At 44.3% G+C, this 20,238-nt stretch overlaps 1 protein-coding gene across 1 annotated transcript; it reads left to right on the plus strand.

Moving 5' to 3' along the window:
* The first annotated feature begins 803 nt into the window (after positions 1–803).
* DDX25 (DEAD-box helicase 25) lies at positions 804–19,968 on the plus strand. Its single transcript, XM_055306220.1, has 12 exons — positions 804–894; positions 1,474–1,540; positions 1,800–1,844; positions 2,354–2,489; positions 4,046–4,138; positions 4,223–4,325; positions 5,799–5,913; positions 7,102–7,279; positions 14,620–14,857; positions 15,922–16,084; positions 18,155–18,343; positions 19,741–19,968. Exons 1-12 carry the CDS (start codon positions 832–834, stop codon positions 19,800–19,802), a joined length of 1,452 nt encoding a protein of 483 aa, XP_055162195.1. The 5' UTR covers positions 804–831; the 3' UTR covers positions 19,803–19,968.
* The last annotated feature ends 270 nt before the right edge of the window (positions 19,969–20,238 follow it).

Raw genomic sequence — 20,238 nt, forward strand, 5'->3', positions numbered from 1 at the left:
ATGTGGTTCTTTTGTCCAGGTTCATTAGTCAGCAGTACAGGGAGTCGATGCCGGATTATGCAGACACGGGTAGGAGGTGGAGGTGGTGCCGCCAGGAAACCAGTTATCCCAGGATTGCTTTAGCGAAGGGCACACATCAGAATTAACATCAAAACAAGCCGGTACGCGGAAACGTCACAGGTATTGGGGCACGGGCAACAGTTAGAGCCCGAACAACTTCGCAACTTTCGCATTTGAATTTATTTGTCAGATGAAACTCACCCGTTCCGACCCTCTATATTCCTATGGAAATTCTCTGGTCTTGCTGACATCTTGTCATGTGGGAAGCAGATGTTTCGGGGGCCACATGGGCAGGACTGCTTGAAGCCAGGGGCGGGGCTGGGGGGAAGTGGAGGGTACCCACCCCCTCACCGCCTGGAAAATTGTCTGGGTAGTGAGTGGTAGGACTCTCGCTCGAATCAATGCGAAAATTGCGGCGGCTTAGAGTGCCAAGCCGCTGCTGGCTCAGCAGAGGGTCAGGAGCAGGCGAGTGTTCACGACAGCGGCGCCCCGCCGAGGGTTTCCACACCTGCCGGGGACGCGGGGCTGGTGGAATAGAAAAACCTGCCCCTGAACGCACTCCCCTGTCCCGCCCTCCGCCCCCCGGGCCCCGCCCCCCGGCCCGGGCCCCGCCCACCGCCTCCCTGGAGCTCGCGCGCCTGCGCGCCGCGGCAGGTCGAGGGCGCGTCGGCCCGCCCCCGGAGGAAGCCCATTGGCCGCGCGCTGCGGCCGGGCACGGCCTCGTGCCGGGGGACGGCGCACGTGCCGGGGGCGGGAGCTGCGAGCGCGGCTATGGCGTCGTTACTTTGGGGAGGCGACGCCGGGGCGGCGGAGAGCGAGCGGCTGAGCAGCCATGTAACCGCCGCTGAGCCGGGGAGGGCAAGTGGGCGGGGGCCGGGGCCGCACCCGGGGGGGGGGGCTGCGGGGGGGGCCCCGCTGGCGTGTGGAGTGGGGTGTCAAGCGGTGGAGGGGAGCCGCGGCGCGACTCGGGCAGGGCCCGGGGCAGGAGACCCCGAGACTCGCGAGACGAAGACCCCTAGGAGTCCCGGGACCCCGAGCAGCTGGTAGCCCCAACCAGACCTTGGAGTTTTTTGCGCTCTCCCCGTTTGACCATGGAGCCTCGCCTAGCTTCCATCTTACCCACCACCGCGCGCTGCCGCCCACCTGCCCTTGCTCGTGCCGTGACCCCCCCCCCCGGACTGGCCACATTTAGATTAGAGGAACCCTAAGGTACAGGGGCAGCAGAAAGCCTCCTTCGATTTTAGCACGATTCATAGAGGTGACCTCTTCCTGAAAAGACTCCGGTGTCGGAATCCATAGCTGACACCGCAGAGGAAAAGAGCATTGGGGTGGGACCCTCCCTGCCCCGGGGGGAGCATGGGCTGCTGGCTGGCTGGCTTCCTAACCCCGGCTGAAATTTGTGTCTTTCAATAGTTCTCAAACCTCATCCATCCCCGGAAGAACCTTCGGGGCATTAAGACCACTACAGTCCCAAACGTAGGTGAGTGCTGTTAGATAAAGCAGATGGGCCTCCGTTAATTAAAAAAAAGCATTGCTTTCCTCGGGGCCCTGGCAACCGAAATGCCTCCGGCTCCCATTAATTTAACTGCCAAGGCCCTCCGCGACCTGCCTGTTCTTTTAACCCAAGCTTTCCACTGGATGCCCCTGCCCCTTGCACACCGAGGAGTCAGTGAGGGTTTTGGGGTCATGCACTTTACCTATCTTGTTCGGTACTTACTGTTTCTCTCCCATCCTTTTAGATGGTTCAATTAATAACACGGAAGAAGATGATGAAGACGATGTAGGTAGGAGATACATTTATTTGCATGCACCTAGCCCTCTGTATCAGTTCATCATGATTTTTACAGTGTGAGTGAATCATATAATCTCGGTTGGAAAAGAGCTGTTTTTTCTTCTATTTTCTTTATAAATAGTGACTATCAGAAGAAATACAAAAATTAGGAGTAAGGCCATATTTCTGTAGGGGAAGTTGATATGGAATGTGCAGAATGAGTTAAGAATTTTCAGCCGGCAAGGAAAAATTAGGCCTGGTGGTGATAGATGTAGGCTTGCTTAAGGTCAGAGGTTGGTGCAGCTGCAGAGCATAAGAAACTGGATTCTCGGGTAAAAAAGGAATTGTTGGTGTTATGTCATTCTTTCTAGAACCTTCTTTTAGAAGAAAGATGAGACTAGGAGCAGTTGCTTGATATACAATCTCTGAACGGGAAGGAGCGATTTATTAGATACCACTTAGAAGGCTGGATTTGTCTCCTACAATATATCCTTTTTATTATTATTATTTTTGCTTTTCTAGTGGATTTGGCAGCTAATTCACTCTTAAACAAGTTAATCCGGCAGTCCTTAGTAGAATCCAGTCACCGAGTTGAAGTCTTACAAAAGGATCCCAGCTCTCCACTCTACTCAGTAAAAACATTTGAAGAGCTGCGGCTGTGAGTATTTTTTACTCATTTAATGTTGGGAAAATGCCAGAAGGAATGGTACAGAACAATCTGCTAAATAATAAAAACCCTCAGAATCCTCTTCATGTTCTAATAAGCAGTATTAAAATGAGATGTGCACATTTTGCATGCAATTGAAATGTGACTCAAAGAGGAGTATTAGGATACCTGAGTGTGCAGCAAATGGAGAACATCTTGAAAGTAAAATATTTTAACCTTGCTGTGCTAAGGGGGCTAGCTAAGCTCGACAGAGCCGTGTTGCTATTCTCCATACCATAATACAGATACAGGGACGTCAATGGACCACATATCCTCCATCCCTCACTGTAGATAAGTTATAAGCTGTCATCTTCCTGATTATGTTTTATTTCAGATGATATTCAAATGAATAACTTCCCAAATGGGTTTGCATTTCCTAGGTATCTGTCAACTCACATTAAGGAAATGTATTTTAACAGGAAGAGTTACTGATAGGGACTTATGTAAAGGGGAGAAATCCAAAATCCCAATGCCCCAAACTATTCTAGGTGGAAGGAGAAGCCTACCTATGATTAACAGTTGGCTGCCAGTAATCTGCCAATTAAGCAAATGCAAAACGTGCCTGTATGTCATTGAAGGTGGAAGTATTCCAGCCTATTTCATTTTATCTTCCTGTCGTCTACCATGAGACACCAGGAAAGATGTGTTTAAAACTGATGGCTCAGGGGTATGTCAGGGCTCAGTCAGTTAAGTGTCCAGCTCTTGGGTTCAGCTCAGGTTGTGATCTCAGCCTTGTGAGATTGAGCCCTGAGTTGGGATCTCTGTTGGGCATGGAGCCTGCTTAAGATTTTCTCTCTCTCGCTCTGCCCCTACCCACCCCCCATCCGGCACCCACTTGTTCTCTCTCTCAAAAAAAAAAAAATTGGCTCATAGGATGAGGTAGTAATGTGTCTTCCACCTCTACACAGAATTAATGTAAGAATTACCTCAGTAAAATCTGTCTTCTCTGAAAATAGCTGTTAAAGAATCAAAGTTTGTCATTCATGAAAAAGAATTAAACAGTATGGGCATCTGGGTGGCTCCATTGGAAGAGCATAGGACTCTTGATCTGGGGTTCATGAATCAGAGCCCCATGTTAGGTGTAGAGATTACTTAAAAAATAAAATCTTTTTTAAAAAAGGATTATACAGTAAATCTCAGTTTTCTCCTTGTATAGAAAATAAGACTCTTCTGGCAAATTGATACATTTCTTTCAGATGAGTTTTTCCTTTTTGTTTGGTTCAACCAAAAGTTCAATGTTAGGCTATTATTACTGTCCTCAGCCTAGGCTTATAGCATAGCGTATTATTTGAGTGGTCCATACATACAGCCATGATTGTGTGTGCTTGGGAGTCGAGTTATAAATTGTGTATTTCTAAATATTACTTTTGAAAAATTGTATTTTTCTAAATATTACTTTTGAAACTTAGTTGCAAAGTGGCTTAATTTAAAAATGCACCCTTTTAGTTTGTATTTCTGAGGCTACTGACCAATCATAGGCTTTAAGTGTTTGCTTTTTTTTTTTATAGGAAGGAAGAGTTATTAAAAGGGATTTATGCAATGGGATTTAACAGACCATCCAAAATCCAAGAAATGGCTCTCCCTATGATGCTGGCACACCCGTGAGTTTCCAGAGCAGTGCTGTTCCAACTTGGTTCTTAGTCTCCTGTATGCAGTTTATCCCAGATGTCTCTTCTCTTCTACAGACCCCAGAACCTCATAGCTCAGAGCCAATCTGGAACAGGAAAAACAGCTGCTTTTGTCTTGGCAATGCTAAGCAGAGTTAATACCTTGGAATTGTTCCCACAGGTAAGGAAAGGCTGAGGGAGAAAGGGGAATGTTTGCAGTGCCAATGCTATTTTAGTAATGGGCAATATTACTGCCATGATATGATAGCATTTAGAATAGAGATCCCTTCATAAAACCAGAGCATTGGGCAGCAGTACGGGACAGTGACGGGAACACGGGCTTTATGGTTTGACTGGTTCCAGTCCCAGCCTCTCTACTTCCTAGTAGAATTCTTAGGTGAGTTAGTAGGTCTTTCCATCTCTGTTTCCCTGTCTGTAAGGATAACATCTGTAAAGGCATGGATCCTTCTTGACTCTGAGCAGCACATTGCCTGGCTTGTTGAATGAATGAATGGCTCATACGATCGTCACGTAGATTAAATAACGTGCCTCTTTCACACTGTGCTTGGCCTAAAGTGAGCATTCACTGGTGGTAGCTGTATACCTTTAGGACGAGAGCATCACCCAGTCCACCTCCTCCTTTAGCAGAAGGGAGTCTGGGGCTTGGAGAGGGCAGTGTCTCACATGGGATCACAGATGTCAGAGAGCGACTGAGCAGGGACTGGAGCTGTGCTTGCCCTTCTCTTGGCTTAGTTTCCACTCATGGAAAGTGTCTGGCGTTCTTTCCCTATTTCTCCAAACTGTACTCCTCAACTCGTTTGACAGGCTGACTACCTGAGTATTGAACCCACCCCCTGGCTGTGGGGAAAACAAGGGTTCTTTTGGGAAACTTATAGTTTGATCAGCAAGATAAGCTGTGGGTATGAATGATGCTGGGCGTATGAAAGTGTGTGCCTTCTTAGGTCCACTGACGTGTATATTCAGGGTTTGATATCATGAATAAAAATTTTGGAAAAGCTGTGCTTGAACCTATGTTGAGAAATGTGTGTGGAAACAATTGTTATCACTTGAACTATGTTTTCCTTTCCTCTGTATCACAGATCCTTAATTGAAGCCCGTAAATGCATTAAATATCTACCAGTTTCTTCCATCAACATCTTCATTTATCAGCAACCACCAGATAAAGGGGGATGGAAGTAACAGTTTTAGGAAATGTTCAGCCAGAGGTGATGTAGTGGATTGGATCAAGGAGGGACTGTTCTGGAAACAGGCAGACTTGTAATAGCAGGCAGGAAGTCATGGGGGTGATACTCAAGTGGTGATGTGCCTTGCATTTCCTTTCTTCTTCATTCCCAGCCTCCCTGCACCCCACTGTCTCCCACAGAAAAACTTGATCTGTGGTTCTTCATCACTCTTTAGAAAGGAATATATAAAAGGTATTTCTGTATCCTTCAGCCCCTTCTCCCCTCTCATACTCAGCGTTCACCTCAGACCTATCAAGTGCTAAATCACGTTCAACCGAAAATACCACATTCAGCCAAAATCTATCTCCCAATTTTGCACACATGCGTCTCCCTGTACAGATGTTACTTGTACTTCAGGTGTGCATGGTGGCTTGTGTGAGCCTTGGGACCTTCCCCCTTCTCTCTCACAGTGCCTCTGCCTAGCTCCTACTTATGAACTGGCTTTGCAAACTGGTCGTGTGGTCGAACGGATGGGAAAATTCTGTGTGGATGTTCAAGTGATGTACGCCATTCGAGGGAATCGCAGTATGTACCAGTAAGCCAGGCCTGGCTGGTTTTCTAAGTCCTGAATCCACCACCACCAAGCATGTTCTGTACCTTCTTGGCTTCCTTGTCTCTAAAATGAGAGCTATAGCAGCACCTGTACAAAGAGCTGAGATTGGAATTAAATGAACTGATGCAGGTGCAGCACTGCAGACATGCCTGGTGCATAATAAGGACCCAGTAAATGCTAGTCACACCATTTCCACATCTTGCAAGACACTGCTTTTGTATATTCTTTTTTTTTTTTTTTGAGGCTCAATTGTTTTGTGCAGAACAGCTTGTATTCTTTAACGCTTTCATTAAAGTATTACATGTCTGTAGCAGAAAAAAAGTCTTTAAAACATGGAAGATGAGAAGGTAAAAGTGAAACAAAGTTCTTGTTTGTCCTCCAAAAACCAATTTCCAAGGATAACTAGGTTTTTTTTTTTTTTAAGATTTTATTTATTTATTCATGAGAGACACAGAGAGAGAGAGGCAGAGACACAGGCAGAGGGAGAAGCAGGCTCCCTGCAGGGAACCCGATGTGGGACTCGGATCACGCCCTGAGCCAAAGGCAGGTGCTCAATCACTGAGCCACCAGGCGTCCCTAAGGATAACTAGTTTTATTCACAGACCTCCATTGTTTGCTTCCTTTTTTCAGTTCACACACATATGGATGAACGTACGTATACTTGTTTTTGTAGAGCATTTACGAAAATGGAAGAATTTTTCTCATGGTGTCTAAAAACATACATGTTTTGAACATCTTTCCATGTCCACACATATGGTCCCACCTCCTTGTTTTGACTAACTTCATAGTATTCCATAATCTATTTAATGTAACCTTTTGGTAGACAGTTTTGCTTATTTTCCATTTGGGGACAGTTTGTAGATTTTTTTACCACTGTGCCGGTGTTTCTGTAAGGCAGTGGGATTGCTGCAGGGTAGCTTTTTAACTGACCATGGGGCAGAATCATATAGGCGGAACTATTCTTACTCTAAACCTGGAAACTGGGGAATTTATCCAAAAGCTCTGCAAAATCAAAATTTGCAATGACCTTTAGGGTTTGCACTTGGAAAATCATCATGAAATATACTTTCACCTAAAGAGTCCTATGTTGCGTGGCCTGGAATTGTGGACTGTTAGGGTTGTTCGCATCTGAAGGAGTCTTTGAACTCTTTTCTCCCTAGTTCCCAGAGGCACCGACGTCACCAAGCAGATTATAATTGGCACTCCTGGGACTGTCCTGGATTGGTGTTTCAAGCGAAAATTAATTGATTTGACTAAGATTCGTGTGTTTGTCCTGGATGAAGCGGACGTGATGATCGACACGCAAGGATTCTCCGATCAAAGCATTCGTATTCAGAGGTAAGTTTCACATTCAGCCTTTTTCTTCTTGGATCTTGAGTCTGGAGGGGGAGTTCCATTTGTCTCCTGCTCCCAATTGTCTTCACTACTTAATTCCCGCTTCCTTTGCCTTTAAAACAAACTTGGGTGCCCAGTAGTTTCGCCAGCTCCGCAGGTCCTTAGATTGCTGTCTGTCATATTCCCACCTTAGTAATCTTGCCCGACTGCTTTCGTTTTCACTACAGGCCTTCACATGGAACCCATGTGGTGGGTCGGCACCAAATTGTGCCACTAATTTTTCTGTTAAGAGCAAAAGTCTAAAGAGAGTTTATTAAAGCCTGATAATCATCAAGCTATTGTGAGGATAACTCCTGGAGAGTAGAGAATAGAGAACACAGTAACCTGGAATCAGGAGCCCCATGAACGAGTCCTGACGTTTGTCAAGTCTCATTTGTCAGGTAAATCCTATTGTTTTTCTAGGCCTCTCTCAGGATCACCCAAGAGTCTTAAATTTACAGATTACCACCTCACTGGTTCAGAATTTCTGGGAGTGGGCTCTAGGAATCTGCACATGTACCATTAAATAAAGCATATGTTCAGTGTTAAATTCAAATAGTAGTGAGGGACGCCTAGATGGCACAGTGGTTTTGACTCAGGTTGTGATCTTAGGGTTGTGTGTGTGCATGCGTGCGTGCTGTCTCTCTCTCTCTCTCAAATAAATAAATACAGCTTTTTTTTTTTTTTTAAAGCTAGATAGTACTGAAATGGCCACTGTAATGAACAGTGGCCCCTCTGCCCTATCTTCTAGAGAATACTGCTCTGTTTTGGTACTAACCCTCATATAAACCCTCAAATGGCTATTTTTTAATGTGTCCCTGTGTCTGACTGCTAGTATAGGAGGTGGGAATCCAGCTGTTTTGTACCTCCACCCTCTCCCACCTTCCTGTCCCCTTTGCTGCCTTTCTGTGGTTATATCACAAGAGTTGCTACAATAACAGTTGTTATCATTAGGGCATTATAAATATTGCTCACTGTTGTGCAGTAGATTACCATAGCCATATTTGTTCCTGTATGGCTGTTTCCCCTTGAATTAATAACTGCCTGTTTTCCTTCATTGGGTTAGCATCACTGGGTAGGGATCTTTAATTTTTCTCTGCCTATTTCATCATATTGTCATAGGTGAGTGATATCTCCATATAGGCAAAAACATGTAAAAACTCCATCAATTTCTTTTTTTTCCTGAAACTCTTGCAAGCTTGCTCCAGTTTCAGTCTGGACTGGTTGTGAAGCTGTCACCATAGTTCTTCCTGATCCTCATTTACAGTTTGGAATCTCCTGTTTTCGGGGTCATTTTTATTGGTTTACTATCCGTATACTCGGTTTTCAGGAGGGTATTCTCTAATGGCTTCTTAAAAAGAACATTAGGAAGTTCATTTTCAGGATGCCTGGGTGGTTCAGCAGTTTCGTGCCTGCCTTCGGCCCAGGGTGTGATCCTGGGTCCAGGGATCGAGTCCCACATCGGGCCCCTTGCATGGAGCCTGCTTCTCCCTCTGCCTGTGTTTCTGCCTCTCTCCCTCTCTGTGTCTCTCATGAATAAATAAATAAAATTTTTTTTAAAAAAAGGAAATTCATTTTCCATCTCCCACAGGTCTGAAAATGTCTTCATTGTGTCTGTAATCTGATCTTTTGATTGGATGTGGAATCCAAGTTATAGAATTCTCCTAGTAAATTCAGAGTCAGTGGTGAAAACAGAAATTTTTTAAATAGTCTGATTAATACTCTCAGTTCCATTGCTTTGCTGACAAGTTTACTGTCATCCTGATCCCCCAACTTTTGTATGTTATCTGTTTTTTTCTCTCTAGAAGCTTTTGGAATCTTCCTTCTGCATGGTATTCTGAAACTCCGTGATATGTATTGGTTTGGGTCCTTTTTTTCCTCATCCATTGTTCTAGACACGGGGCACTCACTGTGTTCATTTTTTAAAAAGATTTTATTTTCATTTTTTTACATAGAATATACATGTTATTAACATAAAAATATGGGAAACACATGTTTCTTTAAAATTATATATCATTCTATATTTTTTACTAAATGCTACTACTTAAGCAAAACAATAACTGGTTAATAGGGACAATTAGTCATAATTATTAGTACAACTAATTAAATGGATAATATGTATGAGAAAGACATAACAGTGTTTTATGTCATCTTCAACAGCAATTTATTTTAATCTTAAATTATTGTATTCTGTGCCATTGTACATTCTTAAGATTTTTAAATATAATACTTTTTATGAGGAGAATGTGACTACAGTGTTACCTGTGTTTAAAGACTAAACCAGTGGTGACCTATTTCTTTTTGTCTCATAGGTAGGCTGTTTCTACTCTTTCACTTTCATCTTCCAGTAATACTTCTCTGAACTACCTGCAGCCTTCTTTTTTTTATATGTGTCAGTAAAACAATACATTCCAATGTAAAATTCATTTTGACTTGTAGCTCTGGTCTTAGCAAGCTCACGCTACCCTTGGTATTAGTCCAGCGTGATGTCCTCTTCACAAAAATGTTCAAGCACGGACTATTTAAGAGTTTACTTACTAGCAACAGTTGGTTTTTAAATGCACAAGAATTCGTATCTAGCTTTCTAGAAATGTCCACATCAGCTCTGTCTTCAGGCTTATTTGGTAGACCAGGTGTTTGTTCAGATCCCTCATGTCCATAAATCCACCACTTAGATTGTCCACGTCTAAAATGTCCATCATTTTTAAATGCTCTGAAGTACCTTAGCTACTATTGCAGTTCTCAGGGGAATGGCGGTGAAGGATGGGAGCAATTTAAGCTTGTGAAATCAGGAGCACCTGGGTGGTTCAGTTGGTTAAGCCACTGCTTTGGCTCAGGTCATGATCCTGGACCCTGGGATTGAGCCCTGCGTCCAGCTTCCTGTTCCCGTGGGGAGTCTGCTTCTCCCTCTGCCCCTTCCCCTGTTCATTGCTTGTGCGTGCTCTCGCCCTCTCCCGAAATAACTAAAATCTTAAAAATGTATATTTAAGCTTGTAAAATCAAAGATGGATTCTGAGTAAGTTACATTGTTTAGCAAAAGAATGAGAAGGTCTTGTTGAACTGGACTGCCCTTTTCTGGTGACATTTTTTGAGTTTTGCAGCAGCCTTATTTCTTTAAAAAAATGAGTTGTTTTTTGTTTTTTGCTATGAGCATTTGTTATATAACCTGTCAGTAGCACCAGACAGCTCAGGGCATGCAGTCCATCCTTTTTGTCTGTACCCCTGAAAGCATCTTCACAGGTTATCACACAATTTTGGAGAAACAGCATATCATTTCTGTTTTAACTATAATCCTTTCCTCTGCTTTGAAGATACGATTTTATGACCGGCCAGCATTTTAACTCTTTTCTGTGGCCTCAACAATGATAATCTGATGGACAGATGTTCAAGGTGACTCTCTTCTTCCATTTTCATACAGGTAAAAATTTTACTAAGTGCCTCTGCAAGTTTTGAGCACACTGAAAAGTAAACAAAAACTTTGATAACGAAAGCTCAGTGTCACAGTTAAGCAAATGATTCACCTTTTGGAAGTGCTGTGCACGGACTATGCAGGATATTTAACTGGCAAGATCTTTTCATTTTCTTTGATAAGTATACAGACTGGAATCTGCATTTGCACTGTCTGCTGCATGTGCAGACAGTTGAGCAAAAGCTAGTTTGTATTTGGATATGGGATCAGCAGTCTTCTGTTTTAGATTTTTTGGTGTCTTCTTAAAACTTCTTAGAAGTCACAAAGATATTTTGAACTCCATTTTTCAAGTCAAAGTGCCTAAGAAATAGGGGGGAATATATTTTTTGTTGCTGTGATCGGACATATCTGCTATAGTGTACAAAGCGTGATCATTGATAAGATCTTATGGAATTCGCTCTACACTGACTGCTGACAGTGGTAAGACATCTGAGGTCAGAATGTCTGCATTTGTTCCCCCACAGGACATTCTGCTTGCAAACACTGATGCAGGAAATGTAACTTCACTAAGTTTCCTAGAGATGTCAAGGGAAGAATGCAATGATGCATGTCGATTTGTGTGTTATGGCGAAAAAAATTCAGCATCCACTGTTTCCAGCTGAGCTCTGTGTACTTTAAAAAGGAAAAACAACTTGGAATTTGGAAATGTTGCCTGTCTCATCCTGACTTTGGGAGGTTCAGTCTCCATATGTGCTTTTCACGTCTCCTTCCCCACTGTGCCTTGCACTCAGTTCGGCCCGTCATGCAGTACTTTGCCCTGTTTTTGGTGTTCATCTCTTTAACCGAGTTGGATGTGTTCTTCTGTCATTAAAATAACACATTTGGCCTTTTTGGTCTTGTCTGGGTTGTCCTGGCTTTCTCTGTTTCTTCTCTGTGACTTCCTTTTCTTGTTATGGATGCCATATGCTGCTGTTGTCTCTCTGAGGATGTTAATTATAGTATTTAAAATTCTTTTCTGTTCTCAACATTGGCTCTGAATTGTCTGTTTCTTCTTTTGTTTGTTTGCTACGTCTCTGTCTCTTATGATGGACCTTTCCCCCTCTCATCTGGTGATACATGGCTAGTCTTCCATAGTCTGTGTCAGTACCCAAGAAGCTTATTGACAGCTCCAGGTGCATGGATGGAGCTTGTGACCTGGGCAGCTCCCCTCTAGGATGATCGTTACCTGCGGATCGTTAGGACTATGGAATGTCTCTCATCTCGTCCCTAGGAGACATAAACTTGGCTGCTGGTCTCTTGGGAACAGGGCCAGGGAATGGGCTGGGCTGCGTATTCTCATATGCATATTTTCACTCCCTATTTTCAGTGATCTGCTTTATTTTCACCTTCTTCTGAGGCTGGTATCCCCAAGTCTGGGATTTCTGCACAGAATAAACCTCTAGTCTCCTACTTGTACCTGCTCAGCTGCCTGAATGAAGGTGGATTCATCTGCTCTTTATACACATGCTCAGCCAGTCCTCCTATTTAAAGTAATTTTTGCCAAAGATCAAGTAAGACTCCCTTCTTTCCTCCCCTTACCAATAAGTGTTAATTTACGTATAACCGAGAATGAAAGATTCAGAATTCCAGGAAAGATCCAGTAGTCAAAAAGGGCTTTCTACTCAAGAGAATATTAAGTAATAATTAGAGCATCTATATTGGTTGGTCATCCCTCCATTGTTGATTTTCTTCCTTTTGCTTAAAAAGATTAAATCATAGTCTCGTCCCATAGAAAAATACATATTTTTTAGGATTTTACTTATTTATTCATTCATGAGAGACACACACAGAGGCAGAGACATAGGCAGAGGGAGAAGCAGGCACCATGCAGGGAGCTTGATGCGGGACTCCGTCCTGAGACTGTGGGATCATGACCTGAGCCGAAGGCAGACACTCAAACCACTGAGCCACCCAGGCATCCCTCGTCCCATAGAAATATAATGCAAGCCACATGTGTAATTTTAAATTTCCTAATAGCCACATTAAAAAATCAGGTGAAATTCATGTTATATTTTATTTAGCCCAATAAATCAAAAAATAGCATTTCAATAAGATTAAATTAAATCAGTTTAATCACCAGAAAAATTCTTAATGAAATGGTTTATATTCTATTCTTTTACAAGATCTTCAAAATCCAGAGTGTTCTGCAGAACAAGCCCATGTTTCCTTTCCTTGTGTAATCTGTGTACATTGTCTTTTTGAAATGAAATGGTGCAGGATGCCTGGCTGGCTCAGTGGCTGAGCATCTGCCTTTGGCTCAGGGTGTGATCCCGCGTTGAGCTCCCTGCTGGGAGCCTGCTTCTCCCTCTGCCTATGTCTCTGCCTCTCTCTGTGTGTGTCTCATGAATAAATGAGTAAAATCTTAAAAAAAAAAAAAAAAAGAAGAACGAAGGAAAGAAAGAAGGAAAGGAAAGAAGGAAGAAAAAAGAAAGAGAGAGAAAGAAAAAGAAATGAAATGGTGCAAGCCTTGGGATGCAAGTCCTGGCACCATCTTTTTCCAGAGGAAGGACTGTGATACAGTGGATGGCCAAGAGAGCCCCCTCACCACCCTGCAGCGAGCTAATGCATAATTTCCCTTGTTTTTTCTAACACATCACCCCTGCTTTCTCTGGGCCCTGGTCCTTGAAGCTCTGAAAGCTCTCAGGGATTGTGAGGGAGCCACTGTCTTTGCAACTCAGCCACCCTCTGCATCACCATGTCCACCTGTAGCATTCCATGAGGGCATCATCCACATTCCCATCTTCCAGAAACCTAATAAGATACCTCATCCACCACTTTCTCCTCTCCTCTTCTCCATGTTGTTGTGGGTTTGTATCTTTCTCTTTATTATCATATTAGTGGTATGTGGGAAGCTGAGGAGGTACATACGTGTGTCACAGTCTACCATACTTGCCCAGAAGTCTGTCAGATTGTTACTTGGGAAAGCTCCCCAGATGATCCACGCCCCCGGCTTGGCGTAGTTAGTGCCTGAGAGTCACTGCACTCCACGATCTCTCCCACTCTCTTTCAGCACTGATGACTTATCTTTTGGGTGCTCTGTCTTCTTCCCAAAAGTGATGATTTTTGTCTGAAATAAAATTAAAATGTATTTATATGTAAAATATGTTCAGAGAAATACATGAATCACAAGTGTACAGCTGAGTGAAAATTCAAAGAGACTGTGTTGGTGTGATAATGGCCCAGACCAAGAAATAGAACGTCACTGACTCTCCAGAGGTCCCCTACGGCTCCTTACCTATCACTAGTCCCTGCCCCAACTCTCCCACGATTGATTAGCCTCTTTTCTGACTGCTAGCTCCATAGATTTATTTTGCCCACTTTTAAACTTTATGTAAATCATCCCCGTGTTTGTTTTGGTCCACCTCAAGTTTTGCATGCAGTAGCTTTTCCCCTTTGGTTCCCCTTTTGTTTCCATTCAGGTCCTTCCCATTCCAAATAAAGATAGTATGGCTGTTGTTCTTTTCCTCCCAAAAAATGCAACACCTGCCATTGAATAGCCTGTTTCCTTCTTCCTGTTTAACTTCGTGTGAGACAAATACCATGAAGAGTATCTAGACTGACACTCATGGCTCCTGCTTCTGCCTCTCTTAAAAATGGCATGAAACACCCCAGACCTTCCAAAAAACATACCTAAACTTAGCTCTTAAGCTCCACATTCAGCTTGTGTTTTTCCAAGTTCTTGGTTCTGGGGGTCAGGGAGGCAGGACACATGGCCCTTTGCACAGAGGCAGAGCTCGTTGCAGGCAGCACCTCACCCGCTGACCCCTGGTCACAGTGGCAGGACCTGCTCGAAGCTGCCTCGGAGGAGGGCGACAGGGACGGCGGTGGCTGACGGCGTCTTCCCATCTCTCTACAGAGCTTTACCCTCTGAGTGCCAGATGCTCCTCTTTTCAGCGACCTTTGAGGACTCTGTGTGGCAGTTTGCAGAGCGAATCATTCCTGACCCTAATGTTATCAAGTTACGAAAGGAGGAGCTGACCCTGAACAACATCCGACAGTATTACGTGTTGTGTGAGAATAGGAAAGACAAGTACCAGGCTCTGTGCAACATCTATGGTGGCATCACCATCGGCCAGGCCATCATCTTCTGCCAGGTAATGGAGCCAGGATCTGTCCTCGTTGTGCCTGGACTTGGCCTGGCCACAGGAGGGGAGGGGACGGCCTTAGGGCCAGGCACCCTGCCAGCACGTTGTGTACAGGAGGGCGTTTAATATTCAGGACAATGTAGGATGGAAATGAATCCGTGTTTTATGGATGGAACCTGGAAAGATTAAGTACTGGAATAGGACTTGAAGATGATGCTAAGTAGAGAGCATTAGTTTAGGAGGATTAGTTTAGGAGGATTGCTCCTGACGCTTCCCCATATGGGTAGATGTTTATTGTGGGGTTTTTATAGATCCCCTTTGTCAGATTCAGAATGTTCTTGTCTGGTTCCTTACTATAGTAAAGTAGCCACTCTATCACTCACTATTAATATTGCCCTATTTTTACTTGCGTATTAATTTTTTTGCTCTCCCGATGTGTTTCATGTTCACGCATTGGCTGTATTTTCTCTCTACCACGTGAACACTGCAAGCACTGTGAGCACAGGACCTCATCTGTCTTACTGTCGTAGCCCCTGCTGGTAGAATGGTACCTGCTGGCACAGGGATGGCACTGAAATGAAAATCCACATGTAGAATGAAAGAAAGCTCGCATCTGCCATGAAACCGTGAGCGAGTGACTCCCATTTTTTGTAAGCGTTGGGTTTGGGACTTTTTAAATTTTTTAAATGAAATAAGGTAGCTGTTTTGTTAAATTGTCTTGAGCACAATTACCATAATGCACGTAAAGATTTGAACGAGACGCCGGGCAGAAATGAGCACTCTTACAGTGCCTGTGGTTATCCCGTTTCATCCTCATACTGCCATGTGAGGGAGGTGAGTGTTTTATTTCGGCTTCGTGGCTGAGAAGCCAAAGCTCCTGCAGGTTGAGAGGATATGACCCCGAGAAGCACAGGAGGTGCCCATTCTAAGGATCTCTAGGACTTGAGGGAGGGGGAAAGCTAAACTCACATGCAGCCCTTTCCGGTTTTCCCACCCTGCATATGTGAGCATCACAGACATACCCGGTCTGCTTTGACTTGGGGTGCTCTGCTGGGTTTTGTGTTTTCATGTAGACTCGTCGAAATGCCAAGTGGTTGACTGTGGAGATGATGCAGGACGGCCACCAAGTGTCTTTGTTAAGCGGAGAGCTGACCGTGGATCAGCGAGCCTCCATCATTCAGAGGTTTCGGGATGGGAAAGAGAAAGTTCTTATAACAACCAATGTCTGTGCTCGAGGTATGTGTGCGTGTGTGCATGTGTGTCTACACACACATTTAAAATCAAGTTTATTGAAGTATAATTTACAGATGATAAAACTCACTGATTTTAAGTTTACAGTGAGTTTTGACAAACAGAGAGTCATGAGACTATCACCATAATCAAAGTACAGAACCCTTCCTTCTCCATCCAGAACTTCCTCGTGCTCTTTTGCAGCCAGCCTCTTCCTTTCATCATCTGATGCCTGGCAACTCCTGATTGGATTTCTGTCTCTTCCAGAATGCTATATAAATTAAATCATAGAGTAGTTAGCCTTTGTGTCCGACTTATTCCACTTGACATAGGCTTTTGAATTCACCGGTGGTGTGACATATAATACCAGTAGTTCAGTCCTTTTTATTGCCAAGTAGTATTCCTTTGAATGGATGTACCACAATTAGTTCATCCGTTCACCAGTTAGTTGATGGATATCTGTATTGTTCACAGTTTGGGGCTATTTTGAATAAAGTTGTAGTAAACACTGAGGTATAGGTCTTTCATGGACATGTTTCATTTCTCTTGGATAAATACCTCGGAGTAGATTTTCTGAGTCATATGGTAAATGTACGTTTAGCTTCATAAGAAACTGTAAAACTGTCTTCCAAAGTGACTACTGTTTTTTAATTCCTATCAGCAATGTAGGAAAGTTCCAGTTGCTCTGCATCCTTGCCAACAATTGGTATCGTCACTCTTTAATTCTAGCCATTCTAGTAGATGTGTGTGATATCTTTTGGGGTTTTTAAACTCATGTTCCCTAATGACTGATAATGTTGATCATCTCTTGAAGTGTTTTTAATTTCAAAAACTACTTGCAGGAAGAAATTCTTTTTTTTCAAGAGATGGGCCTTCCTACATTCGTCATCTTTCCTGTACCCTTGCCTAGAACCCCCCCACACTCAAACCGTGTTTCCTAATTCATTCTTAGTTCAGCAGATAGAAATGAGGACCTGCCATGCTTGTGGAGCTCAGCACTATGGAAGAATAGCCTGAAAAAGGATGGAGCCTGAAAAAGCCCTTGGAGCTCAGTGCCTAGAGGCTTGACTGTCCAGAAGCAGTGCTGTCCAATAGAACTTTCCACATTGATGGAAGCGTTCTACTCTGTGCTGTTCAGTTGGTAGCCACTGGCCATATATGGCTGCCGACACTTGAAACATGGCTAGTGTGAGTGAGGAAATGAATTTTTAATTTGAATTAAAGTTAGCCATATTGGATGGTATGACTGTAGACCTTGGAGGATAGAGGGCACCAGGAACTCCCAAGCAGGACGAAGATTATGACCCAGACAACTTTCTAATGCTGGGGGACGGAAGCACGGGGGAATCTCCGAAGTCTTCTAGCGGACAGTAGATATGAAAGGTTCTGAAAGAAGGGTAGGGAATCCAGTTTGGTAAGAACTGACAGTTTGCTTGGGAAATGGCACTACTGTGAGACTGTAGTGTTGGATTTGAGTAGGAGTAGAAGGGATGAGACTTCAGGTAGTATGGGAATCTGGAGTTGTTTGTACTTTATCCTGGGCCACTGGGGCAGTCGGATCCTCAACAGCAGTGTTCTCAGCGTTGCCATGATTACTATGGTTGGAGAGATCAGAAGAAGAGAGAAGGGAAGCCCAGCTGGAAGCTGTTGTAACAGTGAAGCAAGGCATAAAGAAAGAAATGGATGGGATGATGGCCAGGGCATGGGGCTGAGGGGGATCCTGTGAAAGGTAGAGGACACTGGAGCAGGGGCCTGCTGGGGGCTTAGTACAGCAGGAGTCGAGAGGAGGCAGTGGCTTCATGGGCTTGGGGAGAGCCCGGGTCCACAGCACACACACAGCTTTTGTACCTATTTAGATTCTGTGGAATTAGCTTCTACTGACACTCTTGAATCTGTCATTGTAGGCATACTGTGCCAGCAAACTGCCTGACCAAGGTATCCGCTTCCATGATGTAAAGCCAGGTTTTACTGGTAAACTGTGGCTGTTAAGGACAGTTTCCTTGGCAGATGTGGTTTGTGAATAGGTGTGTCCTAAGGAACCAGGTGCAGGATCCAACAGCACTTCTCCTCTTCCAGGGATCGATGTGAAGCAGGTCACGATTGTTGTGAACTTTGACCTCCCTGTAAACCAAGCAGAGGAGCCAGACTACGAGACCTACCTTCACCGCATAGGGCGGACAGGACGCTTTGGGAAAAAGGGCCTGGCCTTCAACATGATTGAAGTGGAAAAGCTGCCCCTGCTCATGAAGATCCAGGATCACTTCAGTAAGTAGCACCTTTCACAGTGGGAACCGCAGACCCTGCTGATGGTGACACTGATGGCATGTGTCACGAACCTTGCACCCAGAGGCTTAGGGTAGCATGGTGGGGGCAGGAGCCAAGGAGTAGGAGGCTTCTGATTCACACTGCCAGGGTTCCTAAAGTGAGACCATTGGTTAAATCATCCATATAGGGTGTGGCTAAGGAACAATTTAAAAATCAAGCAGAATTACTAAGAATTCAGGTTTATGTTATTGCCCATTGTGGGACCTGGGGCAGCTTTTCACGTCCTATAGAGCACCGTCCTAAACAAAGTAATAAAGTCCTTTATGATAAAATTGTCCCAAGCTTATCTTTTATTTACATTTGTCCCTTCCTCCAGCCCCCATCCAAACAAGGCAGGCTCTGATAACCTGCTGGGGTTCTTGGACTGGCACCTTGCCCTCTGATGGAAACTGGAAGCGTGACCTAAACTGAGGTGTCCACTTCTCAAATTAGCCCATGCACCAAACCCATGGATAGGGCAGGGGAGCCAGGGAAGAGGAACACGAAAATGACCCTGAATATATCTTCGCCTATTTGGGAAATGGTACTTAACTTTTGTGGGAAGAATGGAAACTATCCTGGGGAGGTGCACAGAAGCGCACGTATGCAGTTTGGAATACAGTTCTGAAAAGTCTGTAGACCGTAGCACGTCTGTGGCCCTGCAGGGAAGTTGATTAAGCACCTCTGTGTTAGGAGAAGCAAGGAGGGATGCAGGCAAAGAGAACCCTTACAATCCACTCTTGCTATGGTAAGTGCCTTATGACCTCGTTTTGAGAAGTGACAGTGGAGGAGCCTTCGCCCCTCTCCCTGTTGCCTTCCTACACCCCCTACACATACACTCACCCCCCACACACACCCACTTCATTCCTCCCAGCACAGCCAGGCCCCCTTCCCAGGCTCCCCTCACTTGCACTCTGGTCTATTTCCTGACCCAGGGTATCTAGACCTCTGTGTTCTATTATTTGGTGCATTTGATGTTACTTTAGTCAATCTTATTTGATTATTTTGATGCCATCTCTTCCTTAACTGATCTCGAGAATGTTCATCTCTTAAGGCTTTCCATGCAGCGGATCACAGGAACACATATTTGCAAAAGTATCACTGTCTTCAGAAATTCAGAGTCGAGGAGTGCCTGGGTGGCTGAGTCAGTTAAGCCACTACCTTCAGCTCAGGTCATGATCTCAGGGTCCTTGGATCGAGCCCCATGTTGGGCTCCCTTCTCATCAGGGAGTCTGCTACTCCTTCTGTCTCTCCCTGAATAAATAAATAAAATCTTAAAGAGAATCCAGAGTTGAGTGGAATGACATTCCATTTAGGCCCTGGGCTCAGACTCGTTCCATTCTCTTTCCTTCTTCTAGACAGCAGTATTAAGCAACTCGACCCTGAAGACATGGATGAAATTGAAAAGATTGAATATTGAAGACAGAACTTTATTGCTTGTGAAATATCCTAGTTTATGTGAGACTGTCCCAGTGGGTTTCAAAGGTAATTTTTCCCATTGAGGCTTTTTCAAAGTGAAACTGTTAAATATGGCAAAATAAATGTCATGGTAGCCTTAGTGTTAAGATCTGAGGTCGTTTTGAAACCAGATTGTTGTGAAGCACATGATCTTTTTGAATAAAAAAGCAAGATTATTTCTTACTCTAATCTCACTGCAGGTTAACACCTTTGTGTGGGCTACTGGGATGTTGCAGGACTTTCGTTTAAGGATCTGAGCACACTGTGCCTCTTGTGAACATGTTACGGTGCCACGAGATGGCAGTAGAACTTCACTGGTTTCGGAATATGAGCTAGTGGAGCCAAGAAGCCACCCAGCTCTGCCTCACTCACAGGCTGCCCTTTCTAGCCACTCACTC

Source organism: Nyctereutes procyonoides, unplaced genomic scaffold, assembly GCF_905146905.1.
Source record: "Nyctereutes procyonoides isolate TBG_1078 unplaced genomic scaffold, NYPRO_anot_genome, whole genome shotgun sequence".
NCBI lineage: Eukaryota > Metazoa > Chordata > Mammalia > Carnivora > Canidae > Nyctereutes > Nyctereutes procyonoides.

Bases quoted from the DNA above. Each gene is read 5' to 3' on its own strand.
- DDX25 (XM_055306220.1), top strand. From the start codon at position 832: ATGGCGTCGTTACTTTGGGGAGGCGACGCCGGGGCGGCGGAGAGCGAG. The intron at 7,280-14,619 runs GTAAGTTTCACA...ATCTCTCTACAG, and splicing joins CAAAGCATTCGTATTCAGAG to AGCTTTACCCTCTGAGTGCC. The intron at 14,858-15,921 runs GTAATGGAGCCA...GTTTTCATGTAG, and splicing joins AGGCCATCATCTTCTGCCAG to ACTCGTCGAAATGCCAAGTG.